At 35.7% G+C, this 18,189-nt stretch overlaps 1 protein-coding gene across 1 annotated transcript in view; it reads left to right on the plus strand.

Annotated features, from left to right (window-relative positions):
• The window catches only part of SLIT2 (slit homolog 2 (Drosophila)), a gene marked incomplete at both ends in the record, with an annotated part of 103,056 nt that extends 85,253 nt beyond the window's left edge, over nucleotides 1-17,803 (plus strand). Inside the window, 6 exons of the mRNA XM_008947161.1 lie at nucleotides 1,898-1,991; nucleotides 3,880-4,017; nucleotides 4,108-4,348; nucleotides 4,683-4,813; nucleotides 11,863-12,017; nucleotides 17,515-17,803. Of these exons, the coding sequence (XP_008945409.1) occupies nucleotides 1,898-1,991; nucleotides 3,880-4,017; nucleotides 4,108-4,348; nucleotides 4,683-4,813; nucleotides 11,863-12,017; nucleotides 17,515-17,803 (1,048 nt within the window). The remainder of the gene's footprint in view (nucleotides 1-1,897; nucleotides 1,992-3,879; nucleotides 4,018-4,107; nucleotides 4,349-4,682; nucleotides 4,814-11,862; nucleotides 12,018-17,514) is intronic.
• Between the last annotated feature and the right edge of the window lie 386 nt (nucleotides 17,804-18,189).

Here is an 18,189-nt window from a genome sequence, read left to right on the forward strand (position 1 = left end):
ACTACTTGCCAACTGGTAATTTGCTATCAATTGGTTTGTTGTTTGGTTGGGTTTTTTTTAAATCTTTGTGTAGAACCAGTCTGGATCTTTTGCATGTATTTGTCTAGCTGGTTTTGGCTTCTCCTCTCATTTTTGAAGACTTAGAGCTCCAGTGTCTTATCACACTTAGCATACTTGTTTCAGATGTGTTTTTATCCAGCATAACCGTCTTTGGCTCTGGTTCAGTTTTACCTTTTTCTGTATCTTTAGTTTAATGGAGACTGTTCCTCAACTCTTCTAAATTTTTATATGTCTGTTGTTTGAAATAAGTTCTACATACCCTAAGAGATAAGTCCTGGAAATTGTCTCATGCCTTGTGTAGTCACTATTGATATTCACAATATGCAGTTTTAAACACTAGTATATGAGCACACGCTATGGAATGGAAAAATTTCTCTAGTTGAACCTCTTGGGGAAAAAAAAAAAAAGACAAATGACCTTCAGCCATCTACTGTTGCTTTCAGTTCATTATGATGTGTACTTCTGTAATCCCGGAGAAGCCCATTTAAGCAAGAAGATAGCTAGCTTCTGTGTGGTGCTAGGTACTTGGCAAGGAGCCGTGTAAAATGTCAGGAACCTTATTGCTTAATGACTGCTGACCTGATACACATACATGCATGTGTATTCTGGAAGACACCTTCATTCATATACTCTCAAAATTCTTCAACCCAGTGTTGTTGTTATATACCTTTCTCCTTTTCTCTAATCTACTTGTTCCTGATTCTACTGAAATTGTGTCTCTAAATGGTCTGTCCTCCTTTCCCCACACTGTGTTTGTGGTCGTGCTGTCCTCATCCTCAGTACTGCGTTAACAGTTACAGGAAAGAGGTAAAGGCATTATATGGTATTCTAATCTTAGGCTGCCCTCCAGTAGATACTGATTATTCAGATAACTGTACTACCACACTCAGAAAAGTGAAACTGAGGGCTACCAAATATTTTGCCTCTTCAAAGGAAAATCCAGCTTGAATGGTGAAAATATCTGCTCATCCATTGTCATTTTCTGCTCTTTCTTTCCTCACTTTGCTGCTCTTTCTTTCCTCACTTTGCTGTACTGTTCTACTCTTTGCTTACTAGCTAATGCTTTATTACTTGTGGAGGTATGTTTATACACCTGTGTTTCCTTGTCATAAAGTTGCAAATAAAATCGTATTTTAATCGTATTAAAATATTTTCTAGATTATACAGTCCATATTAGAAATTAGAGCCACTGCTTGTAGCAGCAAGGAAGGGTAGACATTTCACATAGATTTTTTTTTTTTTTTCTTTTCTCAGAACAGGTTATGGATAATTATGGTACATTAACAAATAAAAAAAAAATGGAGAGTCATATTTTAGAGTAGAAAGCAAGTTTTCATGTTGGGATAACTGTAATTGTATTGACATGCAGTGATATTAACAGGTAATAGAGTACACACAGAAATACCCAAATTTGTCCTATGTGTGTGTGTAATGTGCCTAGAAATAAGTAAAAGAAAAGCATATTGATGGCTTGTTTTGGTCAGAAGAGATTCAGTCACTAATGGTTTGCTGTACAGCAGAGCTAGATAAATATTATAAATTTAAAGAAAAAGAAATCACAAAATTATCATTTATATCCATGGATAGATGACTGACATTGAACTACAGTTTTTAAATGTAAAGGAGTTATCAGAAAGATTAGTATTTATTGTTATTGATATATTAATATTTTTTTATTAGTATGTATTATAAAGGTAGTATTTATTATATCATGAAGCATGCATTTTTCAGTCAGCATTAACAAATAAAGTTCCATCAGTTACTTTTCAAATAGAAACAGCTATTTTCATGTCACTGTGATATAACCACTGAATTGACAGCATACATTATGTTTCAGGTGAGCTCTGCGAGGAGAAACTAGATTTCTGTGCTCAAAACCTGAATCCTTGCCAGCATGACTCAAAGTGTATCTTGACACCCAAAGGATACAAGTAAGTATACAATATTGATGCTGTCCAACTGAATCTAAATTTAATTTTTTTTTTTGTCCTGCTTATCCTCTTTTCCTTTTGCTTTAGTGGACGCAAGTTCTATTCTCAAAATAACAATTTCAGTTATTATCAAGCATTATGGTAGAATAGCCCATTATTTTCATGTAGATCTACATTATTATCTTCAATATGTTTTCCTAAGTTTGCTGATCTTCAACAATTCTAATCCTAGTCATATTTTTAATAGGAACACAGAATAAAGGAGTTAGGTCTATGTGGCAGTCTGTACAAAACCCTTGGATAGTAGGAAAATAATTGAATTTAATTGAAATGGAAAAATTATACTGCTTTCTGAGAAGTAACTGTGAAAAAGATAAGGCATTTTTAGTATAAACTAAAGAAGTCCATCCCCAGGAAAAATAATCTGTCATTACACTATGTCCTTATCATGATTTATATGCACAATTTAAAGTGTTTTTAATAGCCTTTAGGTTAAATAAAGGAAACCTGCGGCTTTCAGCTGTTGTCATAAGCACTTTTTTTTGCACAGGATGCTCTTGTGGTAAAATCGGATTATTTATTATCATTCCTACAACTTATGAAATGACATTTTATTTTAAATATAGCAAAAAAAATTAAAGTAGATTAAATATTCAGATGAACCTGAAATTAATTTGATAGTTTTCAACTGAAAAATAAAAAACTTGTTGGATATCAATTGTCATGTATTATGTTTATGTTCTTCATGCTGTCTCAGTAAACCTAGTTTGGCATCCTATTATACTTTACTGCCTAGTTCATTAATCTTCCATGTTACGTTCTAGAGATTTTAAACCAGAAAATAGCACATGCAGTAACTTAAAGAATGTATTTCACTCAGCTTTTAAACTACATGCTTTGTGGGGGCTTTGTGGAGTTTTTTGTTTTGTTTTTATACTTCTTATTTGTATATGTTGTTGAATAAAAATCAAGACATATCTGATTGAAGTACTTAATCTATACAGCTGTCACTCTTGTCACTTCAGAGCAAATTTTGGATACTAAAAGAAACAACACCGAGGAGGGAATCACAAGGTCTAATTACACATATCTTAATTTTTTAAAAAAAGTAAAAGCATGTGGATGCATGAATTTGTAATCTTTTCCATTCATTTTTCACCGAGTTCTGGGCATTCACTCAGCCTAATATATAAGAACTCCCTGAAGAAATGCCACTAGCATTAACAATGAAAAAAGGGAGGAAAACAAATGAAACAAAAAAAAAAAACATTACAAACTGTCTTAAGGATATGCTGTTTCTAGTTCAGTGGAGGCTCAGGGGGAGCAGAGGATGTGTTTTGAGACTTCTGTTAGTTCACTAACCATGGAACTATTTATAGTGAATCCGACTGGTGGAACTTCAGTGGGAAAAAAATATGCATAACCTCTAAGCTGTATAAACGGACCATTGGTCCATTCATAGCTATTTAGTCAACAAAGAAAATATCCATCAGTATAATACAAGCCTAGGATTATTTGTCTCAGTTTCAGCAACTGAGCATATTGATGATTTTTATGTTTGCAGCCACTTACAACATCCTGTAAAGTTCTGCATCACTCATAAATTCCGAGAACTGTCAAAATGATTCATGAGGGCTCTCTAGATTTAAACCCCAATTTTTCAATATAATGGCAGATGAGTAAGCATGTGTAACTAGCAAACCTGTATTATGTGGGAAATCTACATATGTAATAGCATGATTAAGCTACACAGTCTATACACATAGTCAGAGTAATACTTCTTTTTTTCCCTTGAATTTTAAACAATCTCAGTAGTTCCTTAACTTTCATAAGCACATTGTATTGTTAAAAGGCACTGTGTTATCCTACTTGCTTTCCTGTTTCACAGATGTGATTGCACACCTGGATATGTAGGTGAGCATTGTGATATTGACTTTGATGACTGCCAGGACAACAAATGTAAAAACGGAGCACAGTGTACTGATGCAGTTAATGGATATACATGTATTTGCCCAGAAGGATACAGGTGAGAAAGATGTGAAGACAGTACAAACGTGTTGTCTTTTGTCAGAGTTGCTGGGTTTTGCAAATACTAATCTTTTCTGTTTGTATTTAGTGGCTTGTTTTGTGAGTTTTCACCACCAATGGTACTACCTCGCACCAGCCCATGTGATAATTATGAATGTCAAAATGGAGCCCAATGTATCATAAAAGAGAGTGAACCCATCTGTCGGTGTTTATCAGGCTACCAGGGTGAGAAATGTGAAAAGCTGATCAGTATAAACTTTGTCAACAAAGAATCCTATCTACAAATCCCTTCAGCTAAGATACGCCCCCAGACCAATATCACTCTACAGGTAAGATTCCTTTTGTTATAGATTCCAGTCTAGAAAAGAGGGTAAATGACTTTCATGGTATGGAATATTAGGCAAAGTTGTCCTTGGCTCACTTACAGAGGTTTTGACAGTTTAAGCTAAAAATCTAGGAGAGTCACTGGAGTAACTCTATGTTCATATTGAAGTATATGGGCTTATTGATAGGAAAAAAGAATTTTGTCAGGTTGTCCTTCACGGAAGAATGTTATAGTGAAATAATAGACTATGACAGTAAATTCAGAGGTTCCCGTAAACAATTTTGATTTACTATTGAATTTTAGTTCTAAGTGTTTCTTTTTTTTTTTTTTTTAACTAGATTGCCACAGATGAAGACAGTGGGATCCTGCTGTACAAAGGCGATAAAGACCATATAGCGGTAGAGCTGTACCGGGGCAGAGTGAGGGTCAGTTATGACACAGGATCTTACCCAGCCTCTGCTATTTACAGGTGAACCCAGATGAAACAAATTCTAAACAAAACATGTATTCTTATATCAAAGTCTCATTTTTTTAACAGATAATTAAAAGAAATACATGCAAATGAATGCGCTGTCAGACATGTAAGACCCATTGCCAAAAGATGATTTTGCTTGGAAGAGAACTCTAATGTAGATATGTCAGAAAGATAATATATTATTTGATCCATTAAAACTGAGTAAGAGCTTTCAGCAAAATATTTATACATTTGTGTATAGCTCACATGTGGAAGTGGAGTTTTTTTCCATGATGTTACTGCCAAATAATTTCCTAGTGTGCAGGGTATAGTGCAGAGATGTACTGCAGAAGCAGAAATGAAATGGAAGTTGCTCTTCTGTGTTAGGCAATCATATAATGTTGGATTTTTCCCTGGTAAGTGAAGAGAAAGCTCAAAACTTGATTCTGAAAAACCCATGTACATTGAAACTTGATTCTACAGAACCCCTGTAGGCTTCTGGAGCAGAATTTTTCAGGGTTTTTAAAGTAAAATTTCTCTGGTTCCCTGAAAAATTACCACCTGAATTTCCAGGGAGATTTTATGTAACTTCAAGAATTTACAGACAGAAATTGCAAGAGTGAGCAAAAAGACAACGGGCATCAATTCTTGACCTTGATTGCCCTATTGTGGCTACAAATACATACAGAAGTAAAGGGGAAGGGTTAAATGAATTTTTCTTGAATCTTCTTTTTGCTGTATTTATACCTTTTGTGTTGTAAAAATTTTATCTAGTATATATTTACTTGCTGGAATTTGTAGCAGCTGACTTTGTTCTGCATTCTATTAGGGACATTTCGTTGAAAATAAATTACTTTTAGAAATTATTACACTCAAATGGCAATATAAAATCTCAAGCTTAAGTTTATATAGCAGGGAAACAATTCTAAACTTTGTTAGGTAATAGCACCAAGGGAACTGTGGTTTTAGTAGATTACTAAAAACACTCCATAGAAAAAAAAAATCATTCCTATTAAATACAATATAAAATTGTTTAGTAAAAGCATAACCTTTCACTATGAAGATCTTAAGGCTGCTTTTATTTTCTGATGCAATTTGTATTTCATAAGGGGTTTTTACAATTACATGAAATGATTTAACATGTGGATATAGTATATGCATTTTAATTGTATAAATTTTCATAATTAAAAATAGGATTTGACTTTACACGTCATTGAAGTACTTAAATTTAAAACTGCATAAACCTTTCCCTTTTCTCAAGGACTACAATTCAAAATAAGATTCTCTTTCTTTTGTATCTGGGGTAGTGCTAAAGAAGTTTAGATTATTTTGTCAGGAATTTAATTATTGCTGTTGATTTTTTTTCTTTGATAGCTACAGCTGTCTAAGAATAGGGAGCAGTAGGGATCAGGACCCTATGTAATTTCAAGTTATTTTTATTCCCATTTGTTTAATCTGTCCAGAATACTTTTTCCCCATTCCAAACATTCCTTCTCATCAGTTTAATGCTTCCTCTGGTGTTACTGGAGTATAATAAAGACTGGTAATTTATACTTTTTCATTGTAATTTTCTAGGAAAAGATTGGAAAACAATAATTGCACGGCTAAAATTAAAAACCATAAATGTGGAAGGGATTAATAAAACAGTAATCAATTAATAAACAGTCACAAATAGGGTAGTGTTACAGAACGATTAGTTGCATCTCCCCTACATAGCTGATCAGCTCTTTTGAAAGATGTTACAAGTGGAGAATGCAGGTGCAGTGAAGAAAGGGATGGGAAGTGCAGTGAAGTGTTACAGGCTGATACATTTGTTTAATGAAGCAGATGCTCACTTGTAGTTACTATTATTAATAACCCCCCTTTCATTTCAAATAAGCGTGATGGTGAGTTTCTAGGAAATATTTGAAAATTGTCATGTAATGGTACTGAAATAAACTGTAATGAAGTCTTTTGCCCTTGAGGGCAATACATATATTGGAAACCATGCATATATTTCCATATTTGTATATATGTTTGTGCATCTAGTGATCACTACACAAATTAGATATTATTTCATTTCTATTTCAGGTTCTAGAAAGGAGTATGTTGTAGCACACAATCTTTTATACATTATAATATGATCAATTTTTTCCAGCCTATTCTTATTTTTCTTGTTTTTATTTCAAGCCATCCATTTCCACTTCTTACTGTTTTACCTTTCTAGCTTATGTGACATTTCCTGCCCTTTTAGCTCTTTGCCTTATTTTCACTCATTGATTGCATGTTGTCTTTCTGTACCTTTGTTACCTATTAAAGGTGTCAAGTTTCTTGTCTTTTCTTCAGTCCCTCCCTTTGGTTTCTTTCCTCCCTTCCCTCCCTTCATTTTTTTTTAAGCCAGCTAGATCTGATCATCTTTGCTCAAAAGCTCCTCACAGACAATCTGCACTAACCTACTCATTCATTTTTCTCTATTTCATCCCTCTCAGTCTTCCCCTTGACTCAGTTTCCAGTCCTGTTTTCCCTATACTCTATTACCATCCATTAGTCTGATTCTTGCTTTATTTCTTGCCCAGCTCTACCTCTTTCTCTTCTTTGTAGGCCTATTTTTTGTTTCTTCTGAATGAGAACCACAGAGTTTCTTTTTCTGACCATGTAACCTCAATCTAGTTAAGGCAATGCCTTCTCTTTGAGTAGGTTGGCAGGTCAAATTGAGCAAGTTCTAGTGCAGACCAGACATACAGCTGGAGAGAAGGTGCTAATCATCTGTGTGTTGAAGAATAGCCAGTATGGACAAAAAATTTGGGGATCTAGCCCTCCAGTTTCTGCAGACTTTCATACTTTCATGTCTTAACACCTCACCTCAGTGTATTTTCAGAAAGATGACAAGTGAATAGACACAGTGCCAGCCCACTGCCAAATCTCATGACCTGCAAAGCACTGTTAATAAAGCATTAAGAGATAAGAGTGTGTTCCCTTCAGTTTGGGAAACTATCTGGTCTGTTCAGAAAAATAAAAATCAGTTTCAGGCACCACTCAGTATGAAAAATTTTAGAAGACAGTTAAGTTTACCAAAATTATAAACAATTAAAATAATATTGTGAAATAGTGTCATGGGTTAACCTCAGTAGACATCTAAGTGTCACACAGCTGCTCGCTCCTCTCCCCTCCCACCCTCAGTGGGACAGGGGAAGAAAAAAGGAAGAGTAAAAGTCAGAAAAATCATGGGTTGAGATAAAAATAGTTTGATAACCAAAGAAAAAGTGGAGGACAAAGAAACAAAACAGAACAAGTTCTGCAATTGCAATCACTCACTCTCTCCCATGTGTAGACTGATGCTTAGCCAGCTCCCAAGCAGAAGACGGCTAACTTACCTAAACCCCCTTCCTCTCCATTTTACTGCTGAGCATGATGTTAGAGGGCATGGAATATCTCTTTGCTTAGTTCAGGACATCTGCCTGGTTATGTCCTAACCTCAGGTGCATCCCTAGTCAGTTCACTGGGAGGGCAGAGTGAGAAACAAAGAAGGCCTTAACTCTGTGAAAACATTATTCAGAAACAGCTAAAACGTGTGTGACAAAAAACAATGCTGATAACACACTAACTTAAACCACAGCACCATGTCAGCTATTATATGGAATATTAACTCCATTGCAGCCAGATGCAGTACAAATAGGTGATAAATTATTAAAGCAATCAAGGTATTATGTTTTATCAGAGAGATATGAAGAAGATAAAATAGCACTAATTCATAATGCTTAGGAGTACTGAGGTTTAAGAATGATTTGGTAAGAAGGTAGATAGCGTTCAGGCTAAGATGGGAAGTTGCTTACAGAGAGGTAAGGACAGAAAAGAAATTAGAAAACTGAGAAGTTTATCATTAAGGAAGTGAAGACTCATGGATAGTGGAGGAAAAAGAATAAGACAAGCAGTATTCCACCAAACAATGATGAGATGCCTGAAACAGAGGCCAAAGAAATATCTAAAAAGACCAGCCAGTAGAGAGATTCAAACAGAAGCTTTATAATATAAATGATGCTCAAGAAATGGTGTGTTGAAAAGGAGTCAGATGGGAGCTGTAAAGCTTACAGAGTTGATTGCAGTAGCAACAAAACAGTTACAAACAGATTATTTAATCATGGTAAATATGGAGAATCAACAATTACATCAGTCTAGCTGTGTGGAGTGAATGAGGACTGCTTTACCAATGGGAATTGACTGCAGAAAGAGCCATCATCCTGAAAGCACTCAGTCAATCTTAGTAACAAGATGAGATCATGGCAGTGCCAAGATCAATAAAGAAAATTAATTCATTTGAGATAGTTATTTGGGAAAAGTCGATCCACTTGGGATTTGTTAGGTCTGGGCATCTATTTTTAAGTGTTAAATGTTTTTTACGAAAAAAAAAAAGCAAAACTCCCCAAACCTTTTCAGGCTATAAACTAATTTTCATCATATATTTATTGGACATATGGGCATATTTATTTCCAAGGTTTTCTCACAGCTTTTCATTAAAATCTATGCATTTAGCTCTCATTTCTCCAATGGGCTAGTAGAAGTTATGGGCTAGAAGTAAGTAATATAAGTGCATTGGCAGGAAATATTGCATGGATATGCTTTGTGCTTATTTCCCCTTTAATTTAAACCCCCCTTACCTAGGAGGTCTCCTCTTTCTGCCATATTTTTTTAAAACAGTTTAAACTAGAAGCTTTGAATAATCACTCTTAACAGAGACACATTCTCTTTACACATTATGTTTTATACACCCCTGGAATGACTTCTTCTATAAAAATGCATGTTCTGTTTTGCTCTCATCCTTGTAAATACTATTGTGTGAAAGGCTGATAACTTGTAGGATAACATTAGTTTCCTTGGAATAAGAATATTAGATTAGGGTTTCTTGCTTACTTATGTCAAGAAGTCACATGCATTTTGATTTCTCAGCCCAATTTTTTTTCCTGGATTCATTTAAATGTGTTAAATAAATTAATCCTAGCACTTTTCTCAGTGCTTGATCACAGCAAATAAACCTCTTAATACCCTGAATAGACTTTACTCTTTAGGAATGATGAATTCGGACCTTTTCCTTCCCCCGTGGAACCTTGTAGTCTCCCTTCTGCCCACTCTTGCAAAGTTTATTCTGCCAATGTCTGCTCTGTTGTGTGTTTGCACTTTCACATAGAGCTGAGTTTATGTAAAGCATGCCTGCTACCATGCAGATCTTTTATCTATATTGAGCTGAGCCTGTCCATATAGTTAGTTGGTGATAAATAACCAAGAAGCTATTTAATCTGTCACAGCTGTAAATGCTCATGTGAGTGCTTCTGATGTATTCCAGGACAAAAGCAGTTAGGTTAATTTAAATATCACTAAGGATATTCTAAGGTAATTTGCTTGATTTTTGCCATGAGATTTAGGAATTTAGCTTTTAGCTATACTGCCTTCCTAATGAGGTGAGCTAACTGACTCTGTGACTCTTCAGTGCATCTCAGGCTATCATACAATTGGTTTGTTTAAATAACTTTTTTTCAAAGGCTTAAACTCACTTATTTGATGGTTCCCTGAAGCAAATAAAGGTTCTCATGGGAATGGCTGTAATGTCTGGTCTCTGAACTACACCTCATTGTCATAACTTCCATGCAGCCACACATTCAGCTGTAATTCTTCAGTGGAAAATGGGCTAGAAGTAATGTAAGTGCAATGATATAGTCAGTCCGAGAGTTGAGTAATAATTTTCTTCCTTTCTGATGTACTTAAACTGTGCTCAAATGCAGAGTAGTTACCTTGCTCTTAAACATTTGCTGTGTATATATTGAGACTGATAAGCATAGCCAGACATTTCTTGGGTTTAGTAATATATGTAGGCTTTTTCTTACAGAGCATAAGCACCATACTTGAAAGAAGCCTTTTCTGGTTGACACCTTTTGGGCATTCTCCTACTAGTGGGTACATATCTTGTTAGTAAGCAGAAGGAAATATTTCTTACCTATATGGAGATAAGAAGAAAAAGAAAAAAAATACTGTATTCACTGTACTATGCAGAAGCTGAACACACAAATAACCACACCTGATAAAGATTACAAATCACTTTGTTGCTAACATCAGTGCAGCTGGCCGGACCAATAATATGGTTTTGTCTGGCAGGATTAAGGTTAGATGCAGTTCCATATTCCATGGAATAGTAGGTTCATATATCACCAGAGTCAACTCAGGCCTTCATACTTGCAAAATGTGTAAACCCAATACTATGCAACGTGTAGGATACAGACATGCATGCATGCTTACAAATAAGATCTTGAAATAACATTAGAATCGCAGAACGGTTCAAGTTGAAAGGGACCTCTAATCAGCCATCTAGTTCCACGCCCTTCGCCCTGAGCAGGGACATCTTCCACTAGATCAGGTATGCAAAACCCCATCCAACCTGGCCTTGAACATTTCCAATGATGGGGTATCCACAACTTCTCTGACAGTCTGTCCCAGTGTTTCGCCACCCTCATATTCAAGAATTTCTTCTTCACATAATCTTCTTTTACTTTATAGATTCTATCTGATCTAAATCTTCCTTCTTCTAGGTTTAAAATTGTTATGTCTTATCCTACCACCACAAGTCCTAGTAAAAGGTCTGTCTCCATCTTTCTTATAGGACCTCTTTAAATACAGAAAGGCCACAATAATATCTCCCTGGAGCCTTTTCTTCCCTAGGCTGAACAACCCCAACTCTCTCACCTTTTCTTCATGGAAGAGATGTTCCAGCCCTCTGATCATTATGCAGAAGAACTCCAACCTTTTTTTTTTTGTGTTCAGCTTCCTGCCTACTAGTAAATGTATATCAAAAATATAATCTATATTTACATAGATCATTATTAATGAGGACAGGAATAACTTTGAATAAAAAAGAGCTATTTACAATAAAGATTATTAATAGAGCGTTACTGAAGGGGTACTATAATTGTGTTAGCATTTAAGCATACATGGATGTCATTCCTTAAAATGTAGTTTTCAGGAGGGGGAAGAAGATCAAAAAACTGTTCTAACTAGATCATCAACTGTTTAAAATATTAATATTAATGTTTATTTTGCAGTGTGGAAACTATTAATGATGGCAATTTCCACATTGTGGAGCTGCTAGCTGTGGATCAGATTCTGTCTTTATCTGTTGATGGAGGAAGCCCCAAGATAATTACCAATTTATCCAAGCAATCCACTCTGAATTTTGATTCTCCACTGTATGTAGGAGGTAAGAGGATCTTACTGCTTCTTACTAATGGTATCATAGCTAATTTACTCTGGTAACATTCATTAAGAAACACATGGTAAGAGACTTATTCATTGAGATAACACCTTATGATGAAACTTCAGCAGTTAATCTGTGTAGTTTAAATTTTAACAAATATTATGTCCTCAAACTGCACCTGTAGCTTTTTTGTCAGTACTGTAAAATCCTGTAATTCTCTATTGTTATATAGCTTTTTAGTATACTGAAGTGTATTTAACAATGTGTAGCTACTACCTGATGATTCAGTAATGCCTCTTCAGAAAGTATAGAACGGTAGTATTCTGTTTCAGTCATCTTCTATATTTCTGCTTCACTGTACAGGTATGTGCAGGAGATGATAGCAAGGTATAAAGCAATGAAGTATAATTTGTCTGGATATCTTATTGCTTAGAGCTGATAGGAATTATGACATCTGGTAAGAGGGGAACCAGCTGGCCAGTTGCCTCTCAGTACACAGCACAGCTGCTTGGGTTTTTTTGTTTTGAGAAGAAAATTGTTTGGTGCAGTAAGACTGGTAGTAGGTGGTTGTGGAGGTAAACCATTTGAAACATTTTTGATCATTTGCTGGATTTACTCTGTGGAAGTACAGATTCAAGCCCATTGTTTTAAAAACCATTTTTTGTTAAATTTCTGTTGGGTTTGCATAATCTAGGTAAAAGTGTCAGAAACTTCAGCCACCACTTTGTGCCTTCTAACTGCCCTTGGTAGCAAATTTAAGTTCCTAGTGACCAGAGATTCAGGAGGGTCTTTAAATACTTCCAATCTTCTACCTGTCTTCATATTCTACTTAGTTTAACCTTACACTCTTATAGAAGACATGTAGGAAGTCTCCATCTGATCTGTTCTTTCTGTAAAAAGAATACCTACTTTCTTTTTCATTTTGTCTAATTCTTAAGAACTATTGTGTCTGAGAACAAGTTTGTAGACTTGAGCACCTTGCCTCCTTGCAAAAAGTTATGCTACCAGTAGTACATTAGTGAGATGCCAGTTTTCCCTAGAAAAGGTCCTATTTCTAAATATATAGAAAAGCTCAGGGTAATTGCTCAGATTTATCTCTAATGGAAAAGAAAAACAGGAAGTTGCTTTGATAACCATCAAGAATAGTCTATTTCTCCTATAAAACCAGTATAACAAGTGTCTCAGGTACAAGTAATGAGGGGTAAGCTGACTTTGTCTCTGAAAATATCCGTTCTTCCCTTGAAACATTTCAGCTCTTTTGTTAAGTCTTTTCAGATTTTGTCATTGCCCTCTTCCATCTAAGAGGTGAAGATGTTCAAGATGGACTTCAACATTAGTCTTCAGTCCCCATCTCAGCAGAGAAAAGAAATAAAATGAACAAATTTATGAGCTGCCTTTGAAATTGCTTTGTATCATGAATCTTCAAAAGAGGATTGCCTTGCAAAAGCACACATGTATCATTTCTGTTGTTTACTTAGTGTCCTATGCCATTTTTTGGAAGGAGAGATGTTCCTGGATTTAATAAGTCACTGTGTGCTTGCTTACTTGTATTGTCAACATCAGTTTGTTATTTAATGACTGCCAAGGCCAGATTTACTGCTTCTTAAAACTGAGATTAGGGCAGAATGATTTGTCTGCCTGCTATGGACACCTTTTGATGAAATGAGTCTAGGCTGCCAGCTATAAACATTTATTCTGTGAAGTGCTAACACTCCATGACATATGGTTCTCCTCCTTGCTTCTTCACCCTGCAGATCTGTGTCTCCATTAGGAGAATCATACTAACCTGCATCATCATTTTGAAGTATCAGAAGAAATAATTTTTGGAAATATTTTCCTTCAGTGGTTTGATCCCTAAGAGCAGGAGTCTTTTCCATTCTAGTCCATACTGTTTTGAGAGGTCCCATGTTCCATCCATTTCTATTCTTCACATTCAGACTCCAAACAGCCAGTTATCTCCACTGTCATAGAAAATGTTGGTCCAAACCAGAATGAAAACCATTATTACAGTATAAAGCACAAAAAAAACCCAAACCAGTAAGTTGATACTAATCTCTTAAAAACAGATAAAACCCAGAAAAGATTTTCTATTTATTATCTTCAAAATTCTTGAGACCGTTAACTTTCACTCTTGTATCTTCATATTGGCCATATTTTCAAGATTCATTCATTTTTTTTCTTACCCAGCTGTATCTAGAATTTTCAAAGAATTTGATCACACATTTCCATCAGTTAAGAACTCAAATTCTCACTAGGATTTTATGGAGGATTTTTATCTTTGCCAAAGTCTTAGTTTGACACATGTCATCATGTAGCTTACACTTAGTCTTATCACCTTCCTGCTAAAATGGCTTTTCTGGTAAGCATCACCTCAGCTGGCAGGATGAAATTCAGACTTGACAGCAAGCCCTTGTATGGTGTTCTCTCTCTCTTCCTGCTCCACCTCACCCCTTTATTTTTTTTTTTTTAACAAAGTTATTCTTGGGTCACAATATTTGGGTTGGTTTGGAAGGGGTAATTTAACTTTATTTTTACAGAAAGTGGGCCAATTGATTTTTTTTTTAAAAAAAATACCCTCAACTTTTTCAAATTATATGGCTCTCTTGTGTGGTCAGAATACGCATGCTAGATAATTTTCAGCCTTTCTATAACAGATTTCAATAAATCATATTGAAAGTCCAGGCTTTTTTAATAAAAAGTCTTAAGGGGCAATCTGTTTCTTCTCAAAAACTGTTCAAAGAGTTCCAAGACTTCACTGATACTTCATATTCTTCTCTGAAAAAAATCAAGACTATTTTACTAGTCGAGAGTGGCACCTTGTTTCACAGAAGCCACTATTGCTGAGACAGGTAGGGCATCAGATGCTTGTCATTTATGCCTGCTCTGTTCTAGCAGCTTCTAGAATGAGATACTCATTTTGACAGTGTTATTATATGATCATTATTTAATAGGGGTCTTAGCATTTACCTCCTTGAGCAGTCATTTGGTAATTTACCTAAAGCCAGGTTCAGTGACCAAAAGCTTAAAGGGTGGCAAGAACTACTTTCTCATCCTTTAGAGCTGAAATATTTGTCTATGTATTTTTTATGGCAGTTCTTTCCTAATTGATAAGGAACCTTTATCTAAAATTTATCTAAGAAATACTTCTAAAGAATATGAGCAGCTTTTGCACACACTTTGGCCACCTACCACTTGGTAACTTGCTAGAAGAAGCAAAAAAGTGTATAGGTAAAAAGCTTGTGTATATGCTTGCATTGTGTTTTCAAATGTCTTCCATAGCAGAGATTACAGACAAAAAAAAATAAATCTGAATCACATGATATACCTCATTATCTGGTGTCCTACATGCTTCTTATATTGTTCCCAGAAATCATATCTAAATTTCCAGACACACATATAACATCTCATTTATTTTTGCACTGGTGTACTTAGTTTTATGCAGCTTTTATTTTTACATTGGATAAATTCAGTGCATCCATTCTGGTATTAGATATCTCAAGCCACATGCCTAAACATTTCCTGAGTGTTGCTTTCAAGGGAGACATCACGGTGGAGAAGCTCTGATGACTCTACCTTGTCCCTGGATTTTGAGAATATGGTGAATAGTTTTGAGGAAATGGAAACTAACAGTTGTGTGCTGTCAGCCCTTTAATATAATAGTCCCATGCCTATTTTACTTCACGGGTAAGAACAAAGAGGATTAGGCTCCTCAGCAGTATGGATGCAATATTGTTCATTTCTATAATCACTGAAGCTTAGCACAAATGAAATTACAATAACCTCTAAATGAAAGGCAGGTCTACTTCATTAGGTTGCATAGTGCTTCTGCATTGCTCCTAACTGTTCAGAGTAACTATATAAAACCATTCAAAGTATCAGTTTAACATGGTTAAGGAGCAACTATGCAGAACATGACCTTTTTCTGTGGTTGTTATCTGACTACCAGAATGAAAATTATTCATTTTTCCTAGGAATAAATGTGTGCAGCTAGTAAATATATTTATTTTCAGATAAACAGATCCTTTTCTAATGCTCAGTACACTTTGATTTCCTTTCCTTATTGGTCTCAGGAGGTATTTAGGTATTTGTGTATTCATTATTTGAACATAATATCTTGACTAAACTAGTACGGGCCAATATGTTGGCTGCAAGTTAAACAACCACAAACAAACAAAATGGGGTAGGAGTAGAAGAAACTTCATTTTTACAAGAAAACACTGTTTAATAGTAATATTCCTTCGGAATTAGTCTTAAATTATTAACTCATCCCAACAGGATGACTCCATCACATATACCTACTGCTGTAATAACACCTGCAACAGTTATAGGCTACAACAGAGTCTGAAAATCATCAATATAAAGGGCATTTGCACTGTTTGAAAATATCTAGACAGAATAATAATAACAATTCAATATCAAAATAGACTATTTTTGTTTTAAACTGTAATGGGTATCTATGTGTGGCTTTTTTATTATTCTGTTATTGAGACATGCTAAACTAAAATATTTTTGAAAGTAATGGAACCTCATCCTGTTGAGCTTTTCTTTCCAAGAATTTTCATTAGCAAAATTTCACATTTGAAATGTGTATGCCAGCTCCAAATTCATGAGCTAGTCCTGGATTTGAGCACCTTAGCAGCTCGCAAAAAATAAAGTATTTAAGGTAATTTAATCTATTTTGAGCAACAAAAATGATCAGAGGGCTGGAGTACCTCTTCTGTAAGGACAGGCTGTGGGAGTCAGAGTTGTTCAGCCTGGAGAAGAGGAGGCTCCAGGGGGACCTTATAGCAACTTTCCAGTACCTGAAAGGGGCCTACAAGAAAGCAGGGGAGGGACTGTTCACAAGGGTTTGTAGTGACAGGGTGAGGGGTAATGGCTTTAAGCTAGAAAAGGGGAGAATTATGTTAGATGTTAGGAAAAAGGTCTTCAGTATGAGGGTGACAGACCACTGGAATAGGCTGCCCAGACAGGTGGTGGAGGCCCCATCCCTGGGGACATTCAAGATCAGGCTAGATGAAGCTTTGAGTAGCTTGATCTAGTTGGAGATGTCCCTGCTTATTGCGGGGCGGTTGGACTAGATGACCTTTGGAGGTCCGTTCCAGCCCAGATATTCTATGATTCTATGTATCAGCTGTTTTTTTTTTTTTCCAATATTCAGAAACTATGTAATATCCTGGACTTAACTGCACTAGTGTATTATTTGCACTAGGTCAAAACCAGGCATGTGTCTGAACCTTCTCAGCTGTGAGCTTCCTGTCTATGTCTCTTTATTCTGACCTAGATACTTACAGGTTTGGAGCTGGTTTACATGCATGCTTGACGACTAGGACAATTTCTGGATTAATTCAAATACTAGATCGTTTCCTATGGTCATAGGCTTAATATCGAAGCATAATTCATTAGGAATAAATATTTTTTAAAAAAAGTGTTTAATAAAGAAAACTGTATGGGAAATTATTGCAAATAATCAATGTAATATTTGGTATTATTAATTTCCTAGGCATGCCTGTGAAAAATAACATAGCAGCTTTACGCCAGTCTCCAGGACAGAACGGCACCAGCTTCCACGGTTGTATCCGTAATCTATATATCAACAGCGAACTCCAGGACTTCAGAAACGTGCCACTGCAAGTGGGCATTCTGCCAGGCTGCGAGCCTTGCAACAAGAAAGTGTGTGTGCATGGAATATGCCACGCGACCAGCCAGTCGGGCTTTTCCTGCGAGTGCGAAGGAGGATGGACTGGACCCCTCTGCGACCAACAGACTAATGACCCGTGTCTGGGAAATAAGTATGTCCTTCCTCAAATCAGAACAGTGCTGTGCCATGCATATGCCTCTCTTGTTATGTGTATTTTTCAAAAGTTCACACTATTTGCAGCAAGAAGCAAAATATCCTGGGCATGTAAAAGTAAAAATGGTGTCCAGGTGATAGCATAATCTTTCCATAAACCTAATGAGAAAAAGTCCCCAGTGTAAGGGAGCAGATACACACATCTCACTGAAGTTCTGCCTGAAGCCTGGGAAGTGCTCCCACATACTTCTGTATGGGCTTCTGTAACAAGTTACGCTGATGCAAGTGTTAGTATGACACAGTACAAAAATAATTTATAAGTTTGAAATGAAAAAAAAAATGCTTATTTATAATTGTATAGAATGAGGAATTAAAGTTATTATT

The sequence above is a fragment of the Merops nubicus genome, unplaced genomic scaffold, assembly GCF_000691845.1.
Source record: "Merops nubicus isolate BGI_N331 unplaced genomic scaffold, ASM69184v1 scaffold8699, whole genome shotgun sequence".
Lineage (NCBI taxonomy): Eukaryota > Metazoa > Chordata > Aves > Coraciiformes > Meropidae > Merops > Merops nubicus.